At 32.9% G+C, this 25,689-nt stretch overlaps 1 protein-coding gene across 2 annotated transcripts in view; it reads right to left on the minus strand.

Annotated features, from left to right (window-relative positions):
- Positions 1 to 25,689, minus strand: part of DMD (dystrophin) — a 2,089,898-nt gene that overhangs the window by 1,365,361 nt on the left and 698,848 nt on the right. For both annotated transcript variants that reach the window (XM_011378471.2, XM_011378473.2), the window contains exons 14-16: positions 12,603 to 12,704; positions 12,366 to 12,473; positions 5,907 to 6,086 (exon numbers count right to left, since the gene is read on the minus strand). In XM_011378471.2, the coding sequence (XP_011376773.1) occupies positions 5,907 to 6,086; positions 12,366 to 12,473; positions 12,603 to 12,704 (390 nt within the window). The remainder of the gene's footprint in view (positions 1 to 5,906; positions 6,087 to 12,365; positions 12,474 to 12,602; positions 12,705 to 25,689) is intronic.

Consider the following 25,689-nt stretch of genomic DNA (forward strand, 5'->3'; position numbering starts at 1 on the left):
TGTGTGGTGATAGACAGCAGTCTAGTTTCATTCTTTTGCAGGTGGCTTTCCAGCTTTCCCAGCACTACTTATTGAAGAGGCTTTCCTTTTTCCATTGTATGTTTTTGGATTTCTGTAGAAAATTATTTGCCCATATAAATATGGGTTTACTTCTGGACTCTCAATTCTGTTCCACTGGTCATGATCATTGATTTTTAATAGGTGTAGAGGCACTGAACTTCCACAGCTTAAACATACTGCATAATCATAACAACAGGTTTAGTTGCGAACTGATAGCCAGGCTTAAAACTATCTCCACAGGCATAGTAGCACAAGGCACAAATATCCAATGGCGTAAGGATTTACAGCTCTAAGCAAGAGAAATAATTTATATGCTGAACTTGATAATAAACCTAGGGTAAAAGATCAGGAGCTCACAAAGGAAGCTGAGTTATGAATCAAAATGCCAAAAAATGCTCCATCTCGCGAACAAGTATAAGTACAGAGGAATTGCCATAGCTGAGTTTAGCAAACAAGGCGTGCTGAAGTTCATGACAGTGGCTTGGTGACAAAATTTTAATATTAATTGCTGTCCTGGTTTTATACTGGTAATAAGGTAATATAACTTCTTGAACAGATACTGCCATTGGAATCATGAGTACAATTAGAATTGATATTCAAAAGACATCATAAAAGGAGTATTTTTCCTTTTGAAATAAAATATTATATGATAATTAAGGTTTATTCTATATAATTGTACAATTTTTATGCATTTTGTCCCTCACTTCAAATTAGTTTTTGTACAAAGAGATATATGTTGACTTCAGGAGTCATATAAAACACAGAATCTGAGCAACTGTGTGAATTGAATTAAGTGTGTCTGAAAAATTCAAGAAACAACAAAATTTATTGTTTCTGATACACCTGACCTTCCTCTACATACCATCTGACATGAAGTAATGAAACACAGTCTTTAACTAGGAATGTACATTATCGAGTATACATTTAGAAAAAGAACTTGTATTTTTCTTTATGTGGTATTTCATTTATTGTCAGTAAATAATAGATGTATCCACATAGATGCTGAGTATTTTATCTTCTCATTATTTTAATGATCTACTCTTGATGTGTGAAATGTAATCATTTCAGAAGTCAGTCTTTTTTGAATAGGAAGAGAATTTTATTTTCATTATCATCTTCCAGCTGACTCTGAGATTGATATAGCAGGGATAGTTGGCATCTCTTCACTAATTACTCCAGAGTTTTATATAAAATTTCAAGCAGAGAGAAACATATCATAGACATTTGGAATTAGAACGACACTGTAGAAATCTTCCCAGCCCAAACTTTTCATTTTGTAAATAAGGAATGAGAGATTTCAACAGTTAACTCAGCTCTAGTCTCTTAAATTTTCAATATCTACAAGATTTTATGCTGCTGTAAGTAATGAATTTACAACATAAAACCAATTGCACTGAAACACAAGGCCCAATCTCCAATACCTACTTTAGTAGAGATTACAAAAGGATATAGTTAATTTCCAAAGTTATTTAAGCTATAACTTCAAAATTTTCTAATAAAACATTTATTAGGCAACTAAAGATGTCCTAAAATTCAAGATGTTTTCTCCCTGAATTAAATAAGACAGAAACCTAAAATAAGTGAGAGAATTTTATTTTAATTCTAGCTTTTATAAAACCATTTAATTTAAAAAAAAAAAACTGGCAGTGGGCTGATTAGGCTTGGAGAGCTTTCAGGAAGCTATGAAAACGGCTGTTAAATGAAAGGCTTTAGAGTATTTTTAATTAAAATCATTGACAAAAAGAAGAGAAGCAAACCAATTTTAACCACATTTCACGTATCAATAGGTCTACAAAATAATACATTGAGAATGGTACAGTCAGAATTTCCACATAAAATGTTTTATGGAGAGTAAAAACAGGATACCTAAAAAGTGAGAATGAACCCAGAGAAAAAAAGACAAATAAATTTTCATATTAACACTTTGGAATCTCTCTATTTGCATTCTTGGTATTTTGAAAAACACTGGCTTATTATCTCCAACTGTGTTTTACAATACTCACGTGTTTGGCAAGAGTTTTAAAAGTCTCAGAAGGACATATATGATGTAGAATAAATATGTACACTCATAATGATCGCTTTCTCTATTTGGGCATCCATGAATACAGACACAGATATACATTGTATAAACACGTCTCATGTTCAAGGAGAGAGGAAGTCTGAGTATATTAATTTTATCTTTGAGATATTTGTGCTTGTAGTTCGGAACATTGCAAAAATATTCATTAGGAATAGAGCAAAATATTCGTGAAATGAAAATAATATCTATGAACTTATATGAGTCATAGAATGTTCTTTACTCCTGGCAAGGATGATTTACTATCCTTTAAAAAATCACAAAACTACAGAACTTCTGGACTTACCTAGACAGATATATTCTTATATCTAAACATCTGATGCTAAGTTTAATATAAATTATGATAATAAATTATAAACCATATGAATAATGTACCCTTTCCACAGTGTATATGATTTCAGTTAAATTAGGAAAATAATGTTTCAAATTACTTAAAATATATTTAACTTTAAAGTATTAACTTTAAAATTTTTCACTACAGTACTACTTAATAATAATCATGATAAAAATATGTTCCTCAGGGTCACAGCATTTAGAAAAAAAACTATAAATTTCAACAAGCATATTTCTTAAAAATTGGAGGAAACATAAGGTCATTTGAATATTTAAGTAAGTCAATCCAAGGTATACTTCATTTGCTCTCTTTTCTCATTGTAAGTATCCAATAGCAAGGATTATCATTCTTTCTAACTTTTAGAAACAGAAAGTATCTCTATTTTCTTAGACTGCTTTCTCATCAACTTAAGTATCCTCTGCTTGTGTCCAGGTATTATTTAAGCCAAACCTGACTTTGTAATGCAAGGTAACAGCCCTCACAGTTGATTTTTTTTTTCACATTTTGATCTCTTGCCATGTTACTGTTTCATGAGGTCAAAATCCCTCAAAGCTTTGACCTGAATAGCAGTGAAAATTTCAGGTACACAGTGTTCTTTATATGAGCACAATCAGATGCCTTGTCATCTCAGTCACAATTCCTGTAACTTACCGGATTTTAACCATCACCGGAATTTTGCTCATTCTTTGTAGTACCAATCAGTTAAAAAAAATTTTAAAAGATTTAGTATATCCAGTCATTAATGGGGCTGATTTTTCGCCCCCTTAAACATGCTGGAAAATATGCAAACAAGAGTGCTTTGATCTTCAAAGTCGAAACCTTACCCTCAACATTCTTGGAATTCTTCTTATGTAATTTTGATAAAGTTTAATCTGCCATTCAAGAAAGGAAATCAATGTCTTTTTTAGTTATAAGATACCATTTCTTTGCTCTATCTCCTATTAATTCCTCTTTTCCCAGGTAGCTTTATTTTTGTCTTTCTAAGAGCCCTAAAACTCCAGCAAAGATTTGGATTGGGCCTATGATAGTGTGTTGTTGGACAAAGCCAATGAGCAAATATTGAAATGTGAGCATAAGAGAAGCTCAACCTTAATGTTCCAAGGAAGCAATTTGCCTAATGTAAGTCCATTTCTCTGCTTTTAGTCTAGTATAGGAGTGTACAACTGTTTGAAAATAAAACTAAAAATAACTCATAGGGAACCACAGCAAGCCCTCTAGACTCAGTAAACAGTATGCCTTGCATATCAAGAACATCTTTTTTCCCCTTCAGAATGCCTTCATGTCTATGGCTTTATTTTATCCTCATCACATCCCACTCAGCAAGTAGAGCAGGTACATGTTGTAATGTATGTCAGACATCATTTTATAAAGAACTATACAAACCAGAGCTAGTACTGTTTTATTATGGAATTTGAAAAATTCAAAAATAAGAGGTTAATAAGTAAGTTGCCCTAGGTGGTGGTCTCAAAACTTCTAGGCCATTAACAATAAGGCTTCTAAGATTTTTTCCTATCTAGCATAATCAAATCAGTAATATTTTGGTGAAATGTACAGCCATCTTCAGAAAATAGTCTCATTCCAAGGGAATACATATATTTAAATATTGCATTGCTAGAAAGGTTTCTATTGTCCCCACTGAAGGCAGCAGTGTGGAAAACCAGAATGTGAGAATTGGCACATTGTCATTATCTTGCTAATTCAATGTTGTTTATATATATATATAGTCAGCAGACTATATCAAAAACTGCATGCAGATTACTGGCCCACTGAATGAGATTTTTCTGAGCACAGAGTCTAGGACTATGCATTTTAACTAGTTTCCCAGGTGATTATTATGTAGACTTAAGCTTGAAAACCACTGCATATAATGCAGGTGAAGGAGACAGTGACCTATTGTTAAATTACATCTTGATAAAGATATTCCTTTAAAGGGATGCATTGCAAAACACCTTTATCAAATATTGCCAATCCTTCTTAACATGGTAATTATTATTTTTAGCAACAATAATCTATGGCAACAATGGGTACATATTGGAATGATATCATTCTTGGTTTAAAAAGTATCAAATTTTTTAATGCCTATGTATTTATTACACAGATGTCAATGGTATTGCAAAGTAGTCATGGCCAGATCACATATAATAAGAGGAATCATGGTCTGGTATTAAAATCACTATTAGATCAAGTAACTACTAAAACATATTCAGTGGAAAACAAATGGAATTTTTATTATCGCCCAATGATTGCATGGGAAATGACTACAATTTATACTCCTTCAAATCTTAAATTTAAAACAAAAAATTTTAAATATGAATTTCATTTTAAAAGGAAGCTTGAACTGTCATTAAAATCATATATGTTGGCTGATCATATTTTCTTAAATTGTATTTCCAAAGCAATATTTTAACCTTCATTTCTTCATCTTTCAACAAAATTTCCTAAGTGCTATTTATCAGATGTCAAGTCTCAAAAAAACAAATTCCCCGCACTGTCTCACAACAGAGGTACATGCCTAAAGATTTTGAATGTAGTTGTTGCTGTAATAGAGATGTGTGCCTGGTACACTGAGCTATAAATTGTGGCCAATTAGTAAAAGCTAGCCTCTATAATGTAAAACAATAAGGCAGAATATGTTAAATACTAATATAAACAGTGTTGATATTTCAAATGACCACCCATGATTCCACTATCTAACGACATCAAATAATAAAAGTTGCCACTTTAAAAATACTCCATTTTTAGTGCTCGCTTTGGCAACACATATACTAAAAATATTCCGTTTTCTTTAAATTATCAAAACTTTGAAAACTCTTAACATAAAAACACGCTATGACAGTACAAGTATAACTGAGATGTTTGCCTAATCTACAGCCAATATGTGTTAGTGTAACTAAGCCACATTGACGATTTTATGAATCAACAATCTGTGGCAGAAAGGAAGTCCAATGAATGGTTAGATTCTCACTTACACTAATAGAAAGGAGTCTTTAGTGAAATCAAAGGACCTGGACCGCAGCCTGCTCTTATCTCCTTGGACAATTCACTTTTCCTCCCTAAGTTTCATTTTCTCACATGTGAAACGTAAGGATCAACTAATGGTCGTCATGGTTCTAGGAATCTATGCTTTGAGGTTAGATTGTGATGACACAGTTCCCTAGCATTTTGTCTGACTGCTCTCACTCAGATGCCCATTCCCATTGAAGTGGAAAGAATTACACTCTAAAGCAGTAACTAGCTCAGTCAATTAGCACTCCTCCACCTCTCTCAGATTCTCCAATATCAAAATAACCATGAGAACCATGTTTATATTCAACTGAATACCTGGCAAAGACTAACCCACTGGCATACTTTGTAGGGATATATAGTATAGCTCTCTTAATGAAGATTTCAAAAATCTCAAGGAACATTTATTGCAGGAAAATTAGGATCACTAACCTGTGCTGAACTCTTTTCAAGTTTTTGGACTAAATTATCCCAGCGCTGGGCAAAGTTGTCCAGCCATGTTTCCATCTTTTGGGTTACTGTTGTATTTTTGAGTGTTGAAAGAAGATCTTGGTTAAGTGAGCAGAGTTTGTCCATGGTTTGCTTTTTCTTTTCTAGATCTGTTTTTAAAGCCTGTTAAAACAAGGAGGGACACAGAATAAGCCTAGGTTACATTTCGTAAAACACTACAGTTCAATTTGCTTTTGCATTTATCTTCTCATTGGAATAGATATGATTACAATCATGTCTACAAAGGACCAAGAGCCCATAAAAATATAAGTAGAAAATTAAAATGCCAATAATCTTTCCAAGAAGCTTGAAGAATAAAAAATAAAAGTCAGAAATAAACACCTAGTAGAGGAACTTAAAAGCTACTTTAAAATATTTGAAGATCTGCCAAGTAAAAAAGTAGCCTTGCTTCAAAAGGCAAGAGCAAGATCAACATATGGAAATTACTTTTTAATATTTAACAGATGAGTGGAAGGCATGGTTCTTGAATATTAGTGAATTTCCTCTTAATTCCTGATAAAATTCAAGTGAAATTCCACATGCCAGGAGTACGGAAGAGAACATGGTGAATTGAGATGAACGTGGCTAATTCTGAAATGCTGTGATTATGTGGATAAATTTGCAACATTACTTATTTCCACAATTTTTATATTCTTTTCATTATTTGGATATAAAAACCTTGTTATGAAGTTTACTGACTTAAATTTTTAGCATTTGTTATTCAATTATATTTGGCTATTTGAGTAATTATCTTCTAAACTTAAGTTTAAAGTCCATTAAGTAACAGAACTTAAGTAACTGAGTATGAGACAAATCTTTTGGAATCACTTGTATGTTTTCTAAACATGAGTGTATATATGAAGTAATTGTTATATCATTCATATTCCCAAAGTTCCTGAGAGTTATGGATGGTTGCACATACCCTTCGGTTGATATAAAATAAAGAAACAAAGTGGCTTGTGTGAAATCAGTAGATCAAGAGAGTTTATTCCTTCACTTTACCCATTAAGGTTACCCCGCACTTTGGGAAATGTAATTTCCAGCTCCTAAATACAAATCCCTGACTTATAAACACAGAACAAGAGGAAAGAAAGTAGAGAATTATTTTGTAGCCCCACTACAATCCTCTCTTTCTGGCAGTAGCAAGTACAATGAACATAAACCAAGCTGTGAGACCTGTCTTTCCAAAACAAATGCAAATTTACTTAAGAAGGACTAACATTACATATTGCATATAGTAAAGAAATTGTCATGAAACAGATGCACCAATTGCTTGTGAACCGAAGTGTCATCCACACAGAGAAATCAATACACATCCCCTGCAAACGACACTTTATGTATCTCATTTTGGCATGCCACCTGCATTGATAGCTCTAAACTGAAGAAAGCTCTGGCGTCTCCTCAATTAGTTCATCCTTTATTCAAAATCTACTTCACCTGGTATACCTCATAGTGTCATCTAACTGCTCATCATTTTTAAGGAATAAAAGCAAGTTTTGAAGTTTAGTTTTAATTTTTCTTCAATAATTAACTTTTTTCACTATTTTTCTAAGTTTGAAAGGATGCAATAGACCAAAATATAAGCTAAGATATGTAAGTTGAAATCATATCAAAATAAAATTCTCAGCATGGGAATTTAGTGATAGGTTTTATACATTGATTATGTTTGTTTAATTCATACGTTCACTTTCTATTAAATTTAAGTGCATATTTGGATAAGTAGTAAACCAACATTTTCTTCTTTTTTTTTTATTATTTATTATTACTTATGTCTGGTCTTCCTAGGTAGCCTCCCATCCAAGTACTAACCAGGCCTGACCCTGATTAGCTTCCAAGATCAGACATTGGGCTTGTTCAGGGTGGCATGGCCATAGACCATGCACCGTGGCTCCACTGGGGCATGAACCCAGGACTCTGCGTATACAGCAGATGTGCTAACCACTACACTATGGAACTACGTCCTAGGACCTACATTTGACTTGTCAATGTAGACTCCTCTACTTCTTTATGATGTCTCATTTTCCTTTTTTTTTTAAAGTAACTTTTGGCATGCATTTATTTTGTTGTAAGCCATCTCGAGTTCTTTTTAGAAAAAGACATGATTGAAATAAAGATATATACTTAAAAATAGAAAGATATAAATACAATCAATCCTCTTTGGCTTACCATCTATCTCAGAGCTTAAGGAATTATTTTTGAAAAGCTCTCTCTACATGTAAGGCTTAGGGGTGTACCCATTATTTAAACTAAATGTGTAATGACTTGGAAATAATTCAGAATGAGGGCTGAGAGTTATGTTTAAAGAAGAGGAAACAATTTGCACTGGAAATATATGGGCAACCTCATGTTACCTAAACAGCTTTTCTTAGATGATCTATAAAACTAATTGGATATCCAAAGAGATTTAGTGGCAAATGAAACTAAGCCTCCTGTGTTCACTTTAAACCAAATGAAGAAGCATTTGGTGAGCATTACAAAAATAAAGGAGAAAGTCATAATTAAATACTATTAGGAAACATGCTCTCATGGTAAATTAAAAACATTATTATAAAATTGAGGACTTATCAAATCAATATATTTTTACTTAAATCTATATGACAAAAGCACTGTGCTAATAAAAGCTTCCATCTAGTAAATTCTAGATCTGCTTTTACAAAGAGGTGATGCCAGGTTAGGTGTTCTACCTTAATTTGTTTCCTCTTGTTTGCTCTTGATCTTTCTCTCTCCCCATTATCTTCCAGTCCTTGAATGGCTCTCCTACCATAACCAACAGAAGGAGAAGGCAGGAAATCCTGGCTGGTACCAGACACACTGAATCACAGTAACGAATTACCTCCTCCCATCTATCCTTGGACAGCAATTCTTTTCAGCGTGAATTTCATGTATGCATATTAAATAACTATGATTTAACTGTTAGTAATTATAAGAGTATAAAAAAGATATCTTTCTGCCTATCAAAACCTGATCATAGGTCTCGATCGTAGGTCATGAGTACCAGAGACCCACAGATCTCTATAAAACTCAGGAGGCAAAAGGAAGTTCTAGAAAACTTGTACAAGGCAGAGGTCAGCTCGGATCTTAAAAGAAGAAATATATTTTATTTTCTTAGAAGCCAGACACCTGTACCTACCCAAGGTAGGCAAGAAGGTACAATCAATAAATCAGATTGGGCCAGTAGCAGAGACAGGCAAGAGACAGATAAGCTGCTCAGGAAGACAGAATAGGCATGTTTTATCTGGATAAGGCTAGATGATTTGAAGTGAAAAAAAGAATGTACACTTACAAAAGGACCAGGAAATCTTCACCCTATTCTCATCTGAAGTATTCTTCAGAGAATAATGCTAGGGCAATTTCTCTTACACTGGCACAATTAAATTTTGTACCTATTTTATGTGTAGTTACTTATCTATATGTGAGAAGTACTTTAATTTATTCTAATCACCTCTTGTTATACTTAGGTAGACTGATCCATTTGGGGAGGGGCGCGGCGCGGAAATGTTCTTAGCTTGAGGGAACATCAGAATCTCCTGGAGGGCTTGTTAAAATGCAGATTGCTGAACCATACTTCCAGAGTTTGTGTCAATAGGTCTGAATTGAGGCCTAAGAATTTGCATCTAACAAGTTCCCAGGTGATGCTGATGCTCCTGTTCCAGGGTCCACACTTCAAGAACATTAATTCTACCTGGATGAATTCATTGAGAATGAGCACAGGAGTCGAGGTCAAGGTAGCAAGTCCTGGTAAAAATGCACCATCAACTGGGACTTGCTGAGCTCCCATAAGCATTCTGTCCTTGCCATCTGATCCCAAAGCCACCTGGGAGTGCCGTCAATTCCACAGGACTCCTATAGTCCCTGCACATTACATTTTCTTGGATTGCCAAGCTTCCCAGAGTTGTCCTTCCCTGGCAAACACCACCAGTCCTTTGCCACGTGTTGCAGACTTCCCCAGAAACATCCCTCTTGCAGATTTGGGCCTTCCCCTGATAGCCTACATGATTCTATAGGTCTTAGAATTTTCCTCATAAGGAGTACAGTTTCTTCTCTCCTTTTTCTTCTATCCTTTACCACAAATAAAAATTCAGTTTTGATCATAAAAAATAATAGACCTACATGATTTAGCTAAAACTACAGATCTAGAGGAAATGAAATACTTGACCCCTCATATCCTACCTCAAATAAAAAGTAGAAGAAAATCCCATGGGTTGTTAGTGATAACATTTCAAAACAAATTATACTGATTGTAAATAAAAAAGAGTTTTAGCACACTGTATATATACCTAGGTATGTCGCAGAAACTGGTGACAGATGGTACCTGTTTTGGGTCTCAGATTGTGACATATTTTAATGAACATTAAATTCTTATTCACTGCCTGAGTCAGCAGGGGAATTTTACCTCAAATTCTAGACCAGCTGTCAGGTTTTGTTAATTGGTTTAAACTATCAAACGGTAAGACTTATCCATAATATATTTTCACTTTGTTCACGAGTAAGGTGACATAATTTGAATTTTAATCATATTGGAAAATTATTGAGACTTTGCTAAGAGAGGATTGTAACAGCCCTGAGGCTAGTAAAGTCTTTTACACACAAAAAATGTCAACATAGTGGCATATGATTGTTCAAAATGACAGTTCTCAATTACAGTTATTTTTTTTTGTCAAGAAATCAAACAATGTGACAAGTTTTGAAATAGCTTAGAAGGCCTAGACCTGAGTCTGAATGTCTCAGTGCTCATTTTAACTCTGCTACTAATGTCCTATGACACTTTGTATACATGTCATGTGTTTTTTCCTAAGCCTTGATTTCCTCTTCCGAAATAACTTTCTCTCTCTCTTCCTCTTCATGCACAATGCTACTTAGTTCAGTTCTTCTATTTTGTCTCCTTACTACCAAAAGTCTCATTACCAAAGAGAATTCCAAAAATGCAAATATGATTGTTATCAAACTCTCAATGGCTCCCCATTAGCTATAGAACAAAACTACAAATATATCTCTGATATTTCTACATTCTGCCAATATATATATAGATTACTTTTCAGAAACCTCTCAAGTCATATCATCACTCAAGAAGGCATATATTCTTTGAGAAATGATTTCTTAACAATAACAGGCTAGCTTATAATAACCAGGAATATATAAGTGAATCTATTTTAAATAAAAAAGCTTAAAGGTTAGTAATTATGGAACAAAAATATATGACATAAATATTTGTAAAATGGTACAAATTTAACAGAGGAAAATTATTTAAGATTAAGTAAATGATTTCATTATTAAGTGTAATATATAATATTGATACAGATATAAATAGATTCACTTAGGTAAAATTATGAAATAGTAACATCAAGTCATCACATAATAGAATTGATCAAAAATAAAAAAGAAATCCTAATTATGGAATATTTGACTTGAAAAATAAAGCTTATTATTAGATTGGCTTCTCCTTTACTAGAAAATAAAAAGATTCACAGTGAAAGAGAAGTTTTAGAATTTGTTTCCTATTCTGTAAGGTTCAACTCAAACTGAATCATCTCAATGAAGACTTTCCTGATTGTCTTTGTACTAGCAAAGTTCCCTCATTTCTCAAAGTTAATGCCATTTGGTTTGCTTTAATGTTTTTTCTTTGCTTCCCAAACTAGAGTCTAAGCTCCTTATATGTGAGGATAATCACTCTATACTTCTCATATTTCTCAGACAATCTATTTTAGTCTATTGCTTTAGAATCATGCTGTTTAGAACTTTATGGAACACTCACATGTACTTCTTAGTGTTACATTTTTTAATTTTAACTGTAGTCTTATTCCAGGTATGCTATATTTCTTTAAGAGTATAATTTTGTCTGGAAAAACAAAGTTGAAAATCTACCTATATCTTATGGAATTAATGTTTGTATCCTTCCAAAATTCACACATTGAAGGCCTAAACCCCAATGTGATAACATTAGGAGGTAGGGCTTTGGGGAAGTATTTAGGCTTAGTTGAGGTCATGACAGTTGAGATCCCATTAGTTCCCTTTTAAGAAGAGGAAGAGGCACCTCCATCTCTACCATGTGAGGATACAGCAAGAAGGTGTTGTCTGGAAGCCAGGAAAAGGGCCTCACCAAGAACCAAATCTGTCGGCACCTTGATCTTGGATTTCCCAGCTTCCAAAACTGTGAGAAATAAATGTCTGTTGTTTAAGGCACCCAGTCTATGGTATTTTGTTAGAGTAGCCCAACCCAAGACAATATAGCTTTCCCTATTTTAATTAAGAAAAGTAACAATGTGATATAATTTAATAGATTGACTTAAGCAAGAGCAATGAACATTTGGTTTAAGATTTGAAAGAATAGAAAGATGAAAAAAATGGTGTTAATATAGACTATAGGATTAAAAAAATACTACTGTAAACTAACACAATACATACAGCCAGTTTTTGAAGACTTGTTAACATTTCACTTTGATCTTTAAAGCCAGTCGTGTGAATCTTGCTCACTGCATCTTCTTTTTCTGAAAGCCATGTACTAAAAAGGCACTGGAAGAAAACAGACAATTCCCAAAAAGGAATTAAGTAATTATTAAAGTAGACCATCACATTTTTGCATTTATTCATTTAACATCCCTCCATGTCTTTCACTGATAAAATTTTCCCCACATGACTCACCTGTTCTTCAGTAAAACGTTGCCACTTTAGAAGGATGTCTTGTAAAAGAACCCAGCGATCTTCTGTCCACCTACAGATGTTTGCCCATCGATCTCCCAGTACCTGGGGAAGAGACAACCCACCACAACATCAGCAAACAATTAGTGGTTAACTGAATTCCATTAAAAATGACAAGAATGACTGAGGAAAGTATCTGATTTTGAGTCTCCTATGTGTACTAGTTATAAAAGACACTCTTTCTGCTTCTGCTTATCATGAAATAAGCACTTCTCTTTTTGTTTGTCTCTAGATTACTTCAGTCATGCTTTCTTTTCACCTTACATTGAAAAACAAAGATATTTATAAGAAGTCTGAAGCAGTTATTGTACCACTAATTAAAATGTCTGCACAGGAAATCTAACGTAGAAAAGACATAAATATAGAATTAGATAGGATTTTGCATTGATAATATGTAAAATATGTATCTTTCTTAGGTTGGAAAATACATCCCCCTCACAGAATAAAAGTCTGACTACTAAATAGAATGCCCCCAAATACCCCTATTTGAAGTGATCCTGTATAATTAGAATTGTTCATATCCTGATTGTAGAAGAAAATTATTGGTGAATTGTTAGTGACAAATTATATCCACATGTGGAATTTAATAATTATATGGATTATCATTACAAAGTATTTAAAGTGACTATATCTCTAAACTATTCTAGTAAGAAAATTGTATATGCACACCGATGTTCATGGCAGCATTATTCATGGTGGGCAAGACATGGAAGCAACCAAATTGTCCTACAACAGATGACTGGATAAAGAAGTTGTGATACATACATACAATAGAATATTACTCAACCATAAGAAGAGATGAAATACTGCCATTTGCGACAACATGGATGGACCTCGAGATAATCATGCTAAGCGAAATAAGCCAAACAGAAAAAGTTGAAAACCACATGATATCACCTATATGCGAGATATAAATATAAAAGCAACAAACATGACAGAGACTCATGGACATGGACAGTAGACTAGTGGTTATCAGAGGGTAAGGGAGAGGGGGGAGGGGGGAGGTAGATGGGGTAAAGGTGTGGTGATGCAAAGACATCTAACTATAGTAGGCAAACATACAATGCAACACATAAATCATTGTTGAACTGTACACTTGAAACTTATTGGATTTTGTTAATGAATGTCACCATAATAAATAAAATATAAAAGAAAAATAAAATTGTAATATTCTCTGAGCAAGAACTGCCAGATCTTTAGCATGTCACTAAGGTCTAGGTACACACACTATTTCAATATGTATCATAAACCAAGTACCAATGGTTTTTAGATGAAAAAGTGTACGCTAAGATAATTTCTATGCAAATAGAGTGTTTTAACACACACAAAAAAGTATCATTTATTTCAACTGCATTATGATGCACTTCAGAGCCTAAAATTTCAACATTTTTAACTTTCTCATAAATTAGAGAATTATTTTCCCATAGCTATTGGATCTTTAAAACTAGGTAGATGGTAACTAGATGTAATATGATTATTTTGTAGTGTATACAAAGATTTAATTATTATGTTGAAGACCTGAAACTAATATGTTATATATTAATTTTGCCTCAAAAAAATAACAAAATAAAATGATTTTATACAATTCAAAAAACAATTAGAAGTACCTCAAAATATGGACATGTTGCTTTATTCTGTATAGAATTAGAGCTAGAAAAAAATGTTCGTAACTCATATTTTTTACATTTATATTCAGCATCTAAGACAAGCCTCATCATAATTTCTACTTTACTCGATGCTATCTGTTTGAATTGATCCACTCAGGAAATAAAATACAATTTAGATAATACAAAAGTAATTAGCAGCATGACAAAATCCACCTGCTCCTAGGTGACTTGGAGACCCAGCTCATTTTCCAAAAATTTGTTTAATCTATCATTTTTTTTTTCAAAAAGGTCATGCTGTGCATGAGTAAGAAGTAGGCAATGAACATTTTACTACAGTATTAAAATGATCATGTACTCCTATGCGACTCACAGTGAGTTTTCAGTTTTTCTTCAGAAATGTCAATAAAAAATGTTACTGCTTTCAACGTAATATTAACTGGTTTTCATTTTTTTATAATTTTACTCTCTATTTCTTTTGAATTATGTTAGTTTATGACAGAAGCCATAGCACTGAAATAGCAATGCTAGATAGTCAAAGGAAATGTGCTAACATAAATCAATGAATTCAACAATATTAGCCACTTAATTATTACAAAGTAGTATTTGGAGTTTTTTTTCTTTTTTTTCTAAAATATATTAGAAGTTCTTCTAGTAAACTTGCTAGTGACAGTGTCAGTATGCATCAGGTAAAATGGCATGTAACATATCTGTTAATGGATTATTTGTGATAAATTTAGCTTCCAGCAGAGAAAATCATACCCATTAGACATAAACTACAGCACCATCTGTCTGATTTGATGATGTGATATAAAAGAGCAAATCGTGGGATGCTTATTGCAGCCCTTCAACTCCACTGGAGATGGGTGTCAAAGGGAGTCAAAGGGATAAAAAACTATAGCATCATCTTCATAAATGAAAAAATAAAATGAACTGAGACTTCCAAATAGATACAGCATCAGTTCTCTAGTACTACAAGACACACAAATGTATTGTCCACTGAAGTAGCATTTTAGGTTTGGATCTTATAGATGGATGCTTATAATTTATTTGTGGAGAACATCCTATAAAACAAATCCTAACAAAGACCTCCAAATACTAAATTGCTTCAGATTATTAAATTTATATAAATCTCAAAATATATTAATGTGATATACTTTACACTGCATATGTCCTTTCAAATTACAAAAACATTTTAAATATATAATTTCCTTAAAATAATTCTGGCAATTCTTTGAGGGATTGGTATTATTATCCACACACCCTTAATAAAATCAAGTGACTTTTTCAGAAAATGTATAGCTAAATTATTTAATCTTTCTCAAAGAAAATAATCATACCAACCCCTTAAAGAACTGTTACAAATATTGAACAAGATTATGTATTGGCAAGGAGTTTTAATTCGAACCGAGTTATATAAGTATTGGTGGCTATTTACATTTTGCATGATCATAGTACTTAAATCTTCTAAGAACTACCAGGGGTCATCTATTTTACTCTATTTACTCTAGAAAGGTACTTATTAAATCTTTACAAATAGATGTTTAAACTTCAAATATATTCTTCTTTAAAGATTTCCAACACAAGAAAGTATACATATCTCTTAGTAACATATTCCACTGTTTAAACCTATCTTACTCTCAGAAAACTCCAAATGAACTGAATCTAAGCCACTTCTGTTACAATGTAGGCATGGTGGTTTTCACTAATCTCTGTAAAATTAGATAAGTAAATCAGAAATTTCTTGCTCGTAAGTTGTATGTGTGCCCACAGGTAGATTTTTGCATTGTCATATGTACAAATATAAATAAATGAACATATTGCTTGAATTTATGGATTTATTTGTTTATTGCTTGGAAATACTGGCCCTGATTTGAATTACAAGGGATGGAGCTAAGCAATTAGAAGAATATCAGTGAGCTCCACAATAACTCGGAGATGCTGGTTCATATCATTGCCTGAAGGTATGTAACCAAATTGTTACACAAGTATAAGGGATTGGATTGAATTTGATTGACAGAAAGCTAAATAACTTTTTAAAAAATCACTATATTAAGACTAGAATCCTGTTCCCTAGAGAACAAAAAACAGTGTTTATATGAGCTTCCATGTAAGTGTATAAACCCCTTGAGCATTTAAAAATAATGCATATTTCTTAATCTAGGTAAATAACACACAAATACAAAATGAATTATAACATTTCATGAAGTAATAAAAAGAAATTAATTTTTATTTATGTTCTCATCTTGTCTCAGCAATAAAAGAAGCTAAAGGTCAGTTCTCTTACTGTAACGCATTTTCACAGGCTAAATCACAACTCCATTATCATCTATGTTCAGATTCTCAATGGGAAGAATCTCTCTCCCATTTAATTCACATTGCATATTGTTATACATGTCAAAGACATTTCTTATCTGAGTTCCTTTTTTGGTTGAGTTGATTTTTCAAAGCAAAAGCAAAAAATGGCTATCAAAAGAACATTTGGATAAAGGTGATTGAGGAAAATCTGACAAGCCTGGGAGGTAAAACTTAAGTGCCTTGACCCTTGAATTTATTGAAACTAGTGATAGAATGTGATAGCTAAACTGTGCCCATCAAAAATAGCATTAAGAAAGAAAGTGTTCCCAGGAGTATGTCCACTAAGGAAGACAAAATTATGTGCCATGGATCACACAATGCAGCAGCAGCAAGTGGGATTTATAAGTGAGGGAGGCATCAAGCAAACCATCTCATTTTTATTGCAGTTTAAGACCTTGAAATATGCCTCTCAGTTAAAGGAATTTTTATGGAAAATGAGGCTTCTGAAAATTAACTTATTTCTTGATTTTTCTTTCTTACTTTACATACGGTTAAAAAGGACAAGCAACTTCATCTTATCAATGGTGAAATGGAAATGGCATTAAATAACTCATTGAAAGAAATAAAAAAATACCCTTCATGAGGCTAGAAACAAGGCAGAGTACTTGTGACTGTTGTTTAACCAAGTCTATGATACTCTTCACAATTTTGCATGTTTTTAGAATTTGTTAACTGAAGCAGCATACTATAAAACGGCTTGCATTGTATCTTCACTGCCTACCACATGGTCCAGGGTGGGGGTGGGGAAAACATTCTAATGTATTAGGAAATAATCACTGGAGGTTTCTCTGAAAAAAAAGTTCTTATCACTTTTTAAGTGATCCTGCAAAAACTCCTGACTGAACTCAAGGAACTCATGACTGCGACTTTTAAAGGTGCAGTCTACAGATGAAGAAACTGACACTCAGATAGGTTGAATAAACAACTTGTCAAAAAACACGGAGTTCACAGGATTGAGTATCTAGAATTTACTCTCAGATCCATCTCAGGCCCATGGTCTTTCATGATGCCATTCACTCAGTAGAGCATATGAGATTTAAAAAAATAAGCTTTGTAATTTGTGCTACAAAACCTACAGTGAGATGTACAGATACAGGGTCCTTTTTGAGTCTTTTTATATTTAATTGTAGCAAAAGTTTGACTACATTTAACTAAATATTTTATCTAACCCACTTGACAAGGATTTGAAGCCTAATGTTATTATTTGATCTAAAAACATTTTTGACATTATAACTCTCTATTTGTTTAAAATATTAAACACAAATCAGAAAATACACTTCCAGATCAAGAATCTGTGCTCTTTGCAAGGACTTATTTTTCAAAAAGTGAATATTACTGTCTAATTTGCTAATGAAATTCTGCCTTGGTGACTATGCTAAAAATGTAGTGAGATTTTTAACTTGAAGTAGCATGTTCTTCTGTGTCATTAGAGTCAGTCCCATATATTATTTATTTTTATGAGTTCATAAAGTGCTAATGAATAAATATGGAAAGGCCATGTTGTTGTTGTTGCTGTTATTATTTGCGGGCTATTATTTAATGTTCCGTGGCAGCTTAGTAAACTCTGTACTCTCCAGCTCCCACCTGTCTGTCGATTCAATTAGGATACCAGAAAATAAAGAGCAGTCATCCTAAGGAGCATTCTAGCATGACAGCTTTCTTCCCAGTGATCATTATATTCCTAGGCATTCTTCGATAGCTTGAGATTTTACTGTTTCTCCTTGTTTTATGCCTCACACCTCTGAACTTCTTGAGGGGGACTTCTCACCTTTGTGCTTAATGTCTTCTTGAATAACACAAAAATTTCACATAGTGTATAAACGTCTCAAAGCTGAATACCATCACTGCAGTTATTAATATGGGGTTTTTCTTCCAAGTATTGTCTCAGAACACTTTTTTTTTTCTCTCTTCTTCATTAGATAGATGCCTGCCAGTGTTCATGGTAACAACAGAGCTATTTATGGTGAATTTGAAGACTCATAGGAGGTGAGAGTCACATGTGATATCCTCTCCTCTTTACTGCAAATTCTAGGTCTTTAATACTTAAAATGGGCATCACAATATAGTGGGATCTATAAATCTTTCCCCTGCTACACATCATTAGGCTTAAAGTTCAGATTGCCTGAATTCTTGTCCAGATCTACTGTTGCCCAACTTGGTAACATCTGTCAGGAAACACTTAAATCTTGCTATGGTTTAGTTTTCCCACTAGGGAAATAGAGATAATGGGACCTGCTCTGGTACCCTCCATGCTAGATCACTGCTAGGGTCAGACAGTGGTCAATAAATATGAAAATGCTCTGAAACCTGTGATGAGTTACAAGATGCTCGTGATGGGTAAGGATTTAGAAATTTGTTGATGGAAAATCAGCTTTTGTTTCCAGATGTGATAAACCTAGAGCAATAGAGAATTTTAATGCAGAATACAGTGAAACATTTCAGCGTGACACTAAAATTATTAGGTTTTCATATGTTATCTATGGTCTCTTAAGACTTACATTTTGTATAGGAGTTGAAAATCTGGTTTACGTTTTTAAACCAGGAGAATGCTCCAATATATGTCTTATTTCTAATCAAGTGTGTGGAAAACAGATATCCCTTTATGCTTCATTCTAATTGTTGGCATTGGAATATCCCATCTATAAGAAATCACCCAGTCTAATGTTTATTTATAATAAAATGCACAAAATAACCTAGGTGTAAAAAGATGGGGAGTGATGGGAACTGTAACTAAATGGATTGCTGATGCTAAAAGGACAGAGATATTTAATTCCGACTGAGGTTAATATACAGGAAAACATGCCAAGGATCATCACTTATTTTTCCAAAGGAGCTAAAAATTCATAGTTTTACATCACATTTCCTAAATTTCAAACATCGATAACTAACAAAATTATTATTAAATACCTTGTGGACCGAATAGAACCATATGAATATATTTGTAATTTTAGATGAAATAGAAAAATTCCTAGAAAGACACAAACTACTCAAAATGATTTTAAAAAATGAAAAAATTGGAAAATGGAGATAAAATCAAAGATGAAAAACAAAAATAGAACTCTTGTTTATTAAATGTACTGACTCTTTTGTTTAAAACTTTCTCATAAAGAAAACTTCTGGCACAAATGGCAAGGTCCCAAGTCTGCATAGTCAAGTACTTAAAGCTAGCAAGCGTATTAGCGTATTATAAGAAAGGAAAACAATCTCTTTCATGGTCACAACATGAAAATTCTAAATCAAATGTTAGTAAATATTAGCAAAGAAATCCAGCAACAAATAAAAAGGATCACAAATATCATCCATGTTTGGTTTACCTCAAGAATACAAGGCTATTTTAATATTAGAAAATGAAGCATTGTGATTTCACTTATTATCAGAATAAAGGAGAAAAATAATATGATCATCTCAAGCGATCCTGACAAAAAAGGGTTGATAAAATTCAGCACCCAGTAATAATAAAACCTCTTAGAACCCTAGAAATAAAAAGCATCTACAATAAACCTGCAGGAAATATTATATCTTATGGTGGTTACTAAAAGTTTCACCTCCAAGACCTAAAATGAGAAACAGATGTCATTGATAATCTCATTATACTAGAGTACATACAGCACAATAAGGCAAGAAAAATTAATAAAATAAATAATAATTGGAAAAGGAGAAGCAAATCTGTCATGACTCACAAACAACCTATATATGTACACCTGAGTGATGCTACAGATAAAATGTTCAAATTCATAAGTGACTTTAGCATGGTCTCTGGATATAAAGCCAAGAAACAAAAATTAAATTGTATTTCTCCACATCAGCAACAGACAAATAGAAGATAAAATTTTAAAAATATACCATTTACAATAACAGCAAAAATATCAAAATCCTGGGGATAAATCTCAAAAAAAGTCTAAGATCCATAATCTTGAAAACCACAAAACGTTATTGAGAGAAAATAAAGACCTAAATAAGTAGAAGACTATTCTGTATTCATGAATTGAAATATTTTGTATTATAAAGATATCAATTCATCACAAATTGATCTATATATTCAATGAAATCCAATTAAAACCATAGCATCTTTTGGGGAGGTATAACAAGCTGATTCTAAAATTTATATGGAAATGCAAATGAACAAAAATAGCCAAGATAATCTTTAAGAAGAAGAAAACAAATATGAAGGGCTTATACTGGCCAAGATGGATTTAGTGTTCCCCTTGGCTTGACTAAACTTTAGACTATAGGCCCAACCTCTCTTTTCTTAGAATACTTCCTTTATAAAACTTGAAACTGTAAATTTTTTCTCTGCTCCTTTGAGATATAAATATTCTAAAACCTAAGAGTGTAGTTCTCAAGAACCTGGGAGCCATCCCTTTGAAATGTAATTATCAAGAAAGATAGTGCCCCTGTCTTCCAGACTCCATGGGAGGGTAGGAGCCTAGTTATGATAACGGACAATTAACAAACACAGAGGGTATAATCACATTAACTATCCAATCCCATAATGTCCTCCCAAGTTTTTACACTAGCTCATCCCCGTACTTAAAACTCTCCGCCTTTGGTTCAGTGGAACTGAGTTCAGTCTCTTCCCTATTGAAAAAGTCTTGACCCCTAATTGCAATAGTCTTGAATAAATTTTTCCTCGCCTGTTTTACCATCTGGCTCAATTTTTCTTTTACAATGCTACCAGATATCAAAATTTATTATAAAGCTATAGTAATTAAAACAACGTGGCATTGGCATAAGTATAGGCATATGTACAAACAAAATTTATGAGTCCAGAAAGTGACCCATGCAAGTATAGGCATTTAATTAAAGGGTGACACCTCAGAACAGTGGGGAAAGAATGGTCTTTGCAATAAATCATGCTATTTCCATTGGATCTAAATGAAAAAAAAAATGGGAAAAAAAGTCCTGATATGACAATCCAGGAGAATATCTTCTGGATCTTAGAGCAGGAAATTTCATTTTTAAATTCAGGTCAAAAATACACTAACTATAACAGAAAATATTGAAGTGGAGTATATTGAATTTAAAACTTCTGTTTAATTAAAAAAAGATATTGTTACGGAATAAAGAGGCAAGGCACCTAAATTTCACTAACAGAAATTTAGACAATCCAATCAAAAAACAGGCATGGCAAAAATCAGTCTTTCAAATAGCTAGTAAAGAACTGTAATAGTGCTTAACCTCATCAGTCATCAATACATACGAGTGAAAATAAGAGATGCCATTATAAAGCCGCCATAAAGGCTCAATTTAAAAATCTAAAATACCAAGTATTAAAGAAGATATGAAGTAATTTGTACCTTTATTCACTACTGATGAGAGTATAAATTTATAAATTAACTTTGAAAAAATCTTTAGTAATACCTATAAAGTTAAATATACATAGACCCAACAATCTAGGAACTCCAATCCTAGGTATGTATGTATCCAATACAAAGTCATACTTATATTCACCAAAAGATATGTACAGTTATTTTCACAGCAGCATTATTCATATGGCTCCAAACTGGAAACAACCCAAATTTTCTGACCAATAGAATGTATCATTAAATTGTGATATATTCACAAAAAAAAGAATACTATCCAGTCATGAAAATTAATGAACTAATGCTATAGGCAACATGGATGAATCTCACAAACATAGTATCTAATGAAAAAATATCAGTTATGAAACTATATATACTATGCAATTCCATTTACATTAAGTTAAAAATAAAGCTTCTGAGGTATTATAAATCAGGATAGAGGTTACCTTTAAGGAAATAGGAAAAGTTTGTGACTATAATAGGACTTGCTAGTGGCTTCTTGATTGCTGATAACATACTATCTGTGGATCTTGGTGTGGAATTACAGATATATTAACTTTGTAAAGTCTTCAAGCTATACTTATGATTTGTGTCCTTTTCTGAGTACTCCAGTAAAAAAAACAATAAAAAATAACATTGTGCCACAGTATAAATTTAGATTTATTCAGAGACCAAAAAGGCCAGTATTCTTTTTAAACCATATTAGAATTAACATTTATATTCATAAAGAATATTATCATTCCAACATACTTGCATATTTTCCCTGATAATAACTTTCTCAAGGTCATATAGTAATTTTCTCCTATGAAACTGAGAGATTAGGAGAAAGCCCTGACTGAGGTATCACACAGATCTGGGTACCAGTCCCAGCTCTGCCACTTGCAAGCTACATGAACTTGGCTTTAACTTCATTATGCATTGGCTTTTTCATTTGTGATATAGGGATAACATTACATGCAAAACATTTAAATTTTTTTGGAAAAATAATGAGCACACAAAGTGCTAATAATTGTAATTATTGCTTCATGAGCAACAATCGTTGACACTTGGCTTAGTGAAATTATTTCCATCACATTTAAAATTATTTTTTATTTTTAAACATGCTTTTTATTCACCAATGATAAAATTAGAAACTAGAGAGAAACATCAAAAATATTTTCATCCATATTCTTCTTCTTCGAAAAAGAAAAAACTCTGTCTTAATTCTATAAACTTTAACATTCCATAAACTTTTTACCCAAATTATCCCAAAGGTATGTACTATAAACACTTTTAATTAATATCTCATTTTCAAGCCATGATAGAAAAAGGAACATTATAGTCTTTCTAAACAAATACTTTTTGTTTGACTACTTTACTTCTAAACAAGAGAAGCATAATTATGGTGGTATAGAGATGACACGAAAAAGGGAGTGGTCATTGCTATGTAGAAAAACCAGCTTCTTGGAGAAAAATTTGAACTAAATTTTCTATATGAATTGGTTTTCAGAAAAGATATGATGAACATATGAGTATTCTGAGTAACAGGAATAACATGTACAAAGACAATGGCATACAGAGTATCAGAAGTGGCTTGCAGAAACAGAATGTAGGTTGAGGAACATGAAGGGGCTAAAAGAAGATAAGTATTGAGAAACAGGTAGGGGTCACATAATGAAAATCATTGTAAGCTTAAGTGATCAAACTCTGTAGAGGGTGAAAAAAATGACTAAGAATTTTAAGCAGAGGAGAAACTATATTAAACAGGCTTTTGAGAGCCCACACTGTAATGTGGAGATCGGGTAAAAGAGAGGTAAGAATTCAGGCAGGCCTTCCAGGGGTTGATGATATGGGATTTACCTTAAGAAACTGTGACAGAAACAAAGAAAAATAATGAATATGAGAGAAATTTAAGAAATGCTGTGAGAGGGTCCATTCAGAGGGTTCATAGGGAAAGGAAAGGGATGGGTCTGGAATGATTTCGTTTCTGGTACGGATGTCATGGTGAGTGGCAGTACAATAACAAAAATGGAGAAGTCAATAAAGGAAGCAAGTTTAGAGGGAAGTAAGGCACAATGAATTAAGTTTCGCCTTGTTGGGTTTAAGGTGCTTTTTGGACTCCAAGGTGGCTCTGGCAAATAGAAAATGGGATAAAAGAAACTGGGCTCAGGAAAGAGAGTTGAGCAGAAGACATCCAGGTATATCAATTTCTGCCTATTTTTCACAACACAACCTTCTAAAGTAACACAGAGAAAATGCCATCCTTTTTTAAGAAGACAATACTTTTCTTAAAATTAAATAATCCTCAGTTCTATATACACTCTTTAGAGAATGCCACCATCCTGGAAAATCCAGCTAAAATAACAAAATGTAAAGTGTATTTGAATCAGCACAGAACATAAATATCAGTCCTTGTAATGCAGACACTACATCGTGTCCAGGATTGCATTAATTTACTAAGAATCTGTCTCATCTTGCTTTAATATTAACCTTGTGCTCAAGTAGTGCCTGCCTGCCTGCCTGCCTGCCTCTCTCTCTATATATATACACACACACACATACATATATATGTATGTATGTGTGTGTATATATATATACACACACATACATATGTATGTATATATATATATACGGCATATATATATATATATATAAACATACACATACATCCATATATAGAGAGAAAATTAAAATGTAAATAAGTTTAAATATATGTATGTACACATTTGCATATAGTTATATATGCATATATATTTACATTCACATGTACGGATGGGAAGTCATCTCTTTTTTATCAAAAGCTTACTCAATTGATTTAAAGATATTTCTTTTAAAATTATTTATTTATTTTTAATTAAATTTATTGTGCTGAAATTGGTTAATAAAATAGGTTTCAGGAATACAATTTAATAAGATATCATCTGTATATTACATTGTGTGTTCACTACCCAAAGTCAAGTCTCCTTCTGACACTATATATTTGACTCTCTTTACTCCTGTCTACCTCCTGCCTCCTCGCTTTCCCTCTGGTAACCACTAAATTATTGCCCGTGTTTGAGTTTTTGCTTGTCTTGTTGGTATGTTGCTTTCAGTTTTACATTCCACATATGAATGAAATCATATAGTTCTCAAATTTTTCTGTCTGACTTATTTTTCTTGGCATGATTATCTCAAGATCCATCTATGTTGTTGCAAATGGCAGTATTTCGGCTTTTGTTATGGCTGATTAATATTCCATTGTATATATGTACCACATCTCCTTTATCCAATCATCTATCAAAGGATATTTTGGTTGTTTCCATATCTTGGGCAATGTGAATAATGCTGCAATAAATATTGTGTTGCATATGTCTTTACACATAAGCGTTTTCAAATTTCTTAGGTAAATACCCAGAAGAGGGATTGCTGAGTCATATGGTAATTCTATTCTTAATTTTTTTTTTTTTTTTGGAACTTCCATACTGTTTTCCATAGTGGCTATACCAGTTTACATTCCCACCAGCATTGTATGAGGGTTTCTTTTCCCCCATAACCTCTTCAATGCTTGTTATTACTTGTCCTGTTGAAGATAGCTATTCTAACAGGTGTGAGGTTGTACCTCATTGTGGTTTTGAATTACATTTCCATAATAGTGAAGCTGAGCATCCTTTCATATGTTTGTTGGCCATTTGTATGTCTTCTTGGGAGAAGTGTCTGTTCAGGTTCTCTGCTCATTTTTTAATTGGATTTTTTTTGTTGTTGCTGTTATTGAGTTGTATGAGTTCTTTGTATATTTTGGATATTAGG

Source organism: Pteropus vampyrus, unplaced genomic scaffold (genome assembly GCF_000151845.1).
Source record: "Pteropus vampyrus isolate Shadow unplaced genomic scaffold, Pvam_2.0 Scaffold340, whole genome shotgun sequence".
NCBI lineage: Eukaryota > Metazoa > Chordata > Mammalia > Chiroptera > Pteropodidae > Pteropus > Pteropus vampyrus.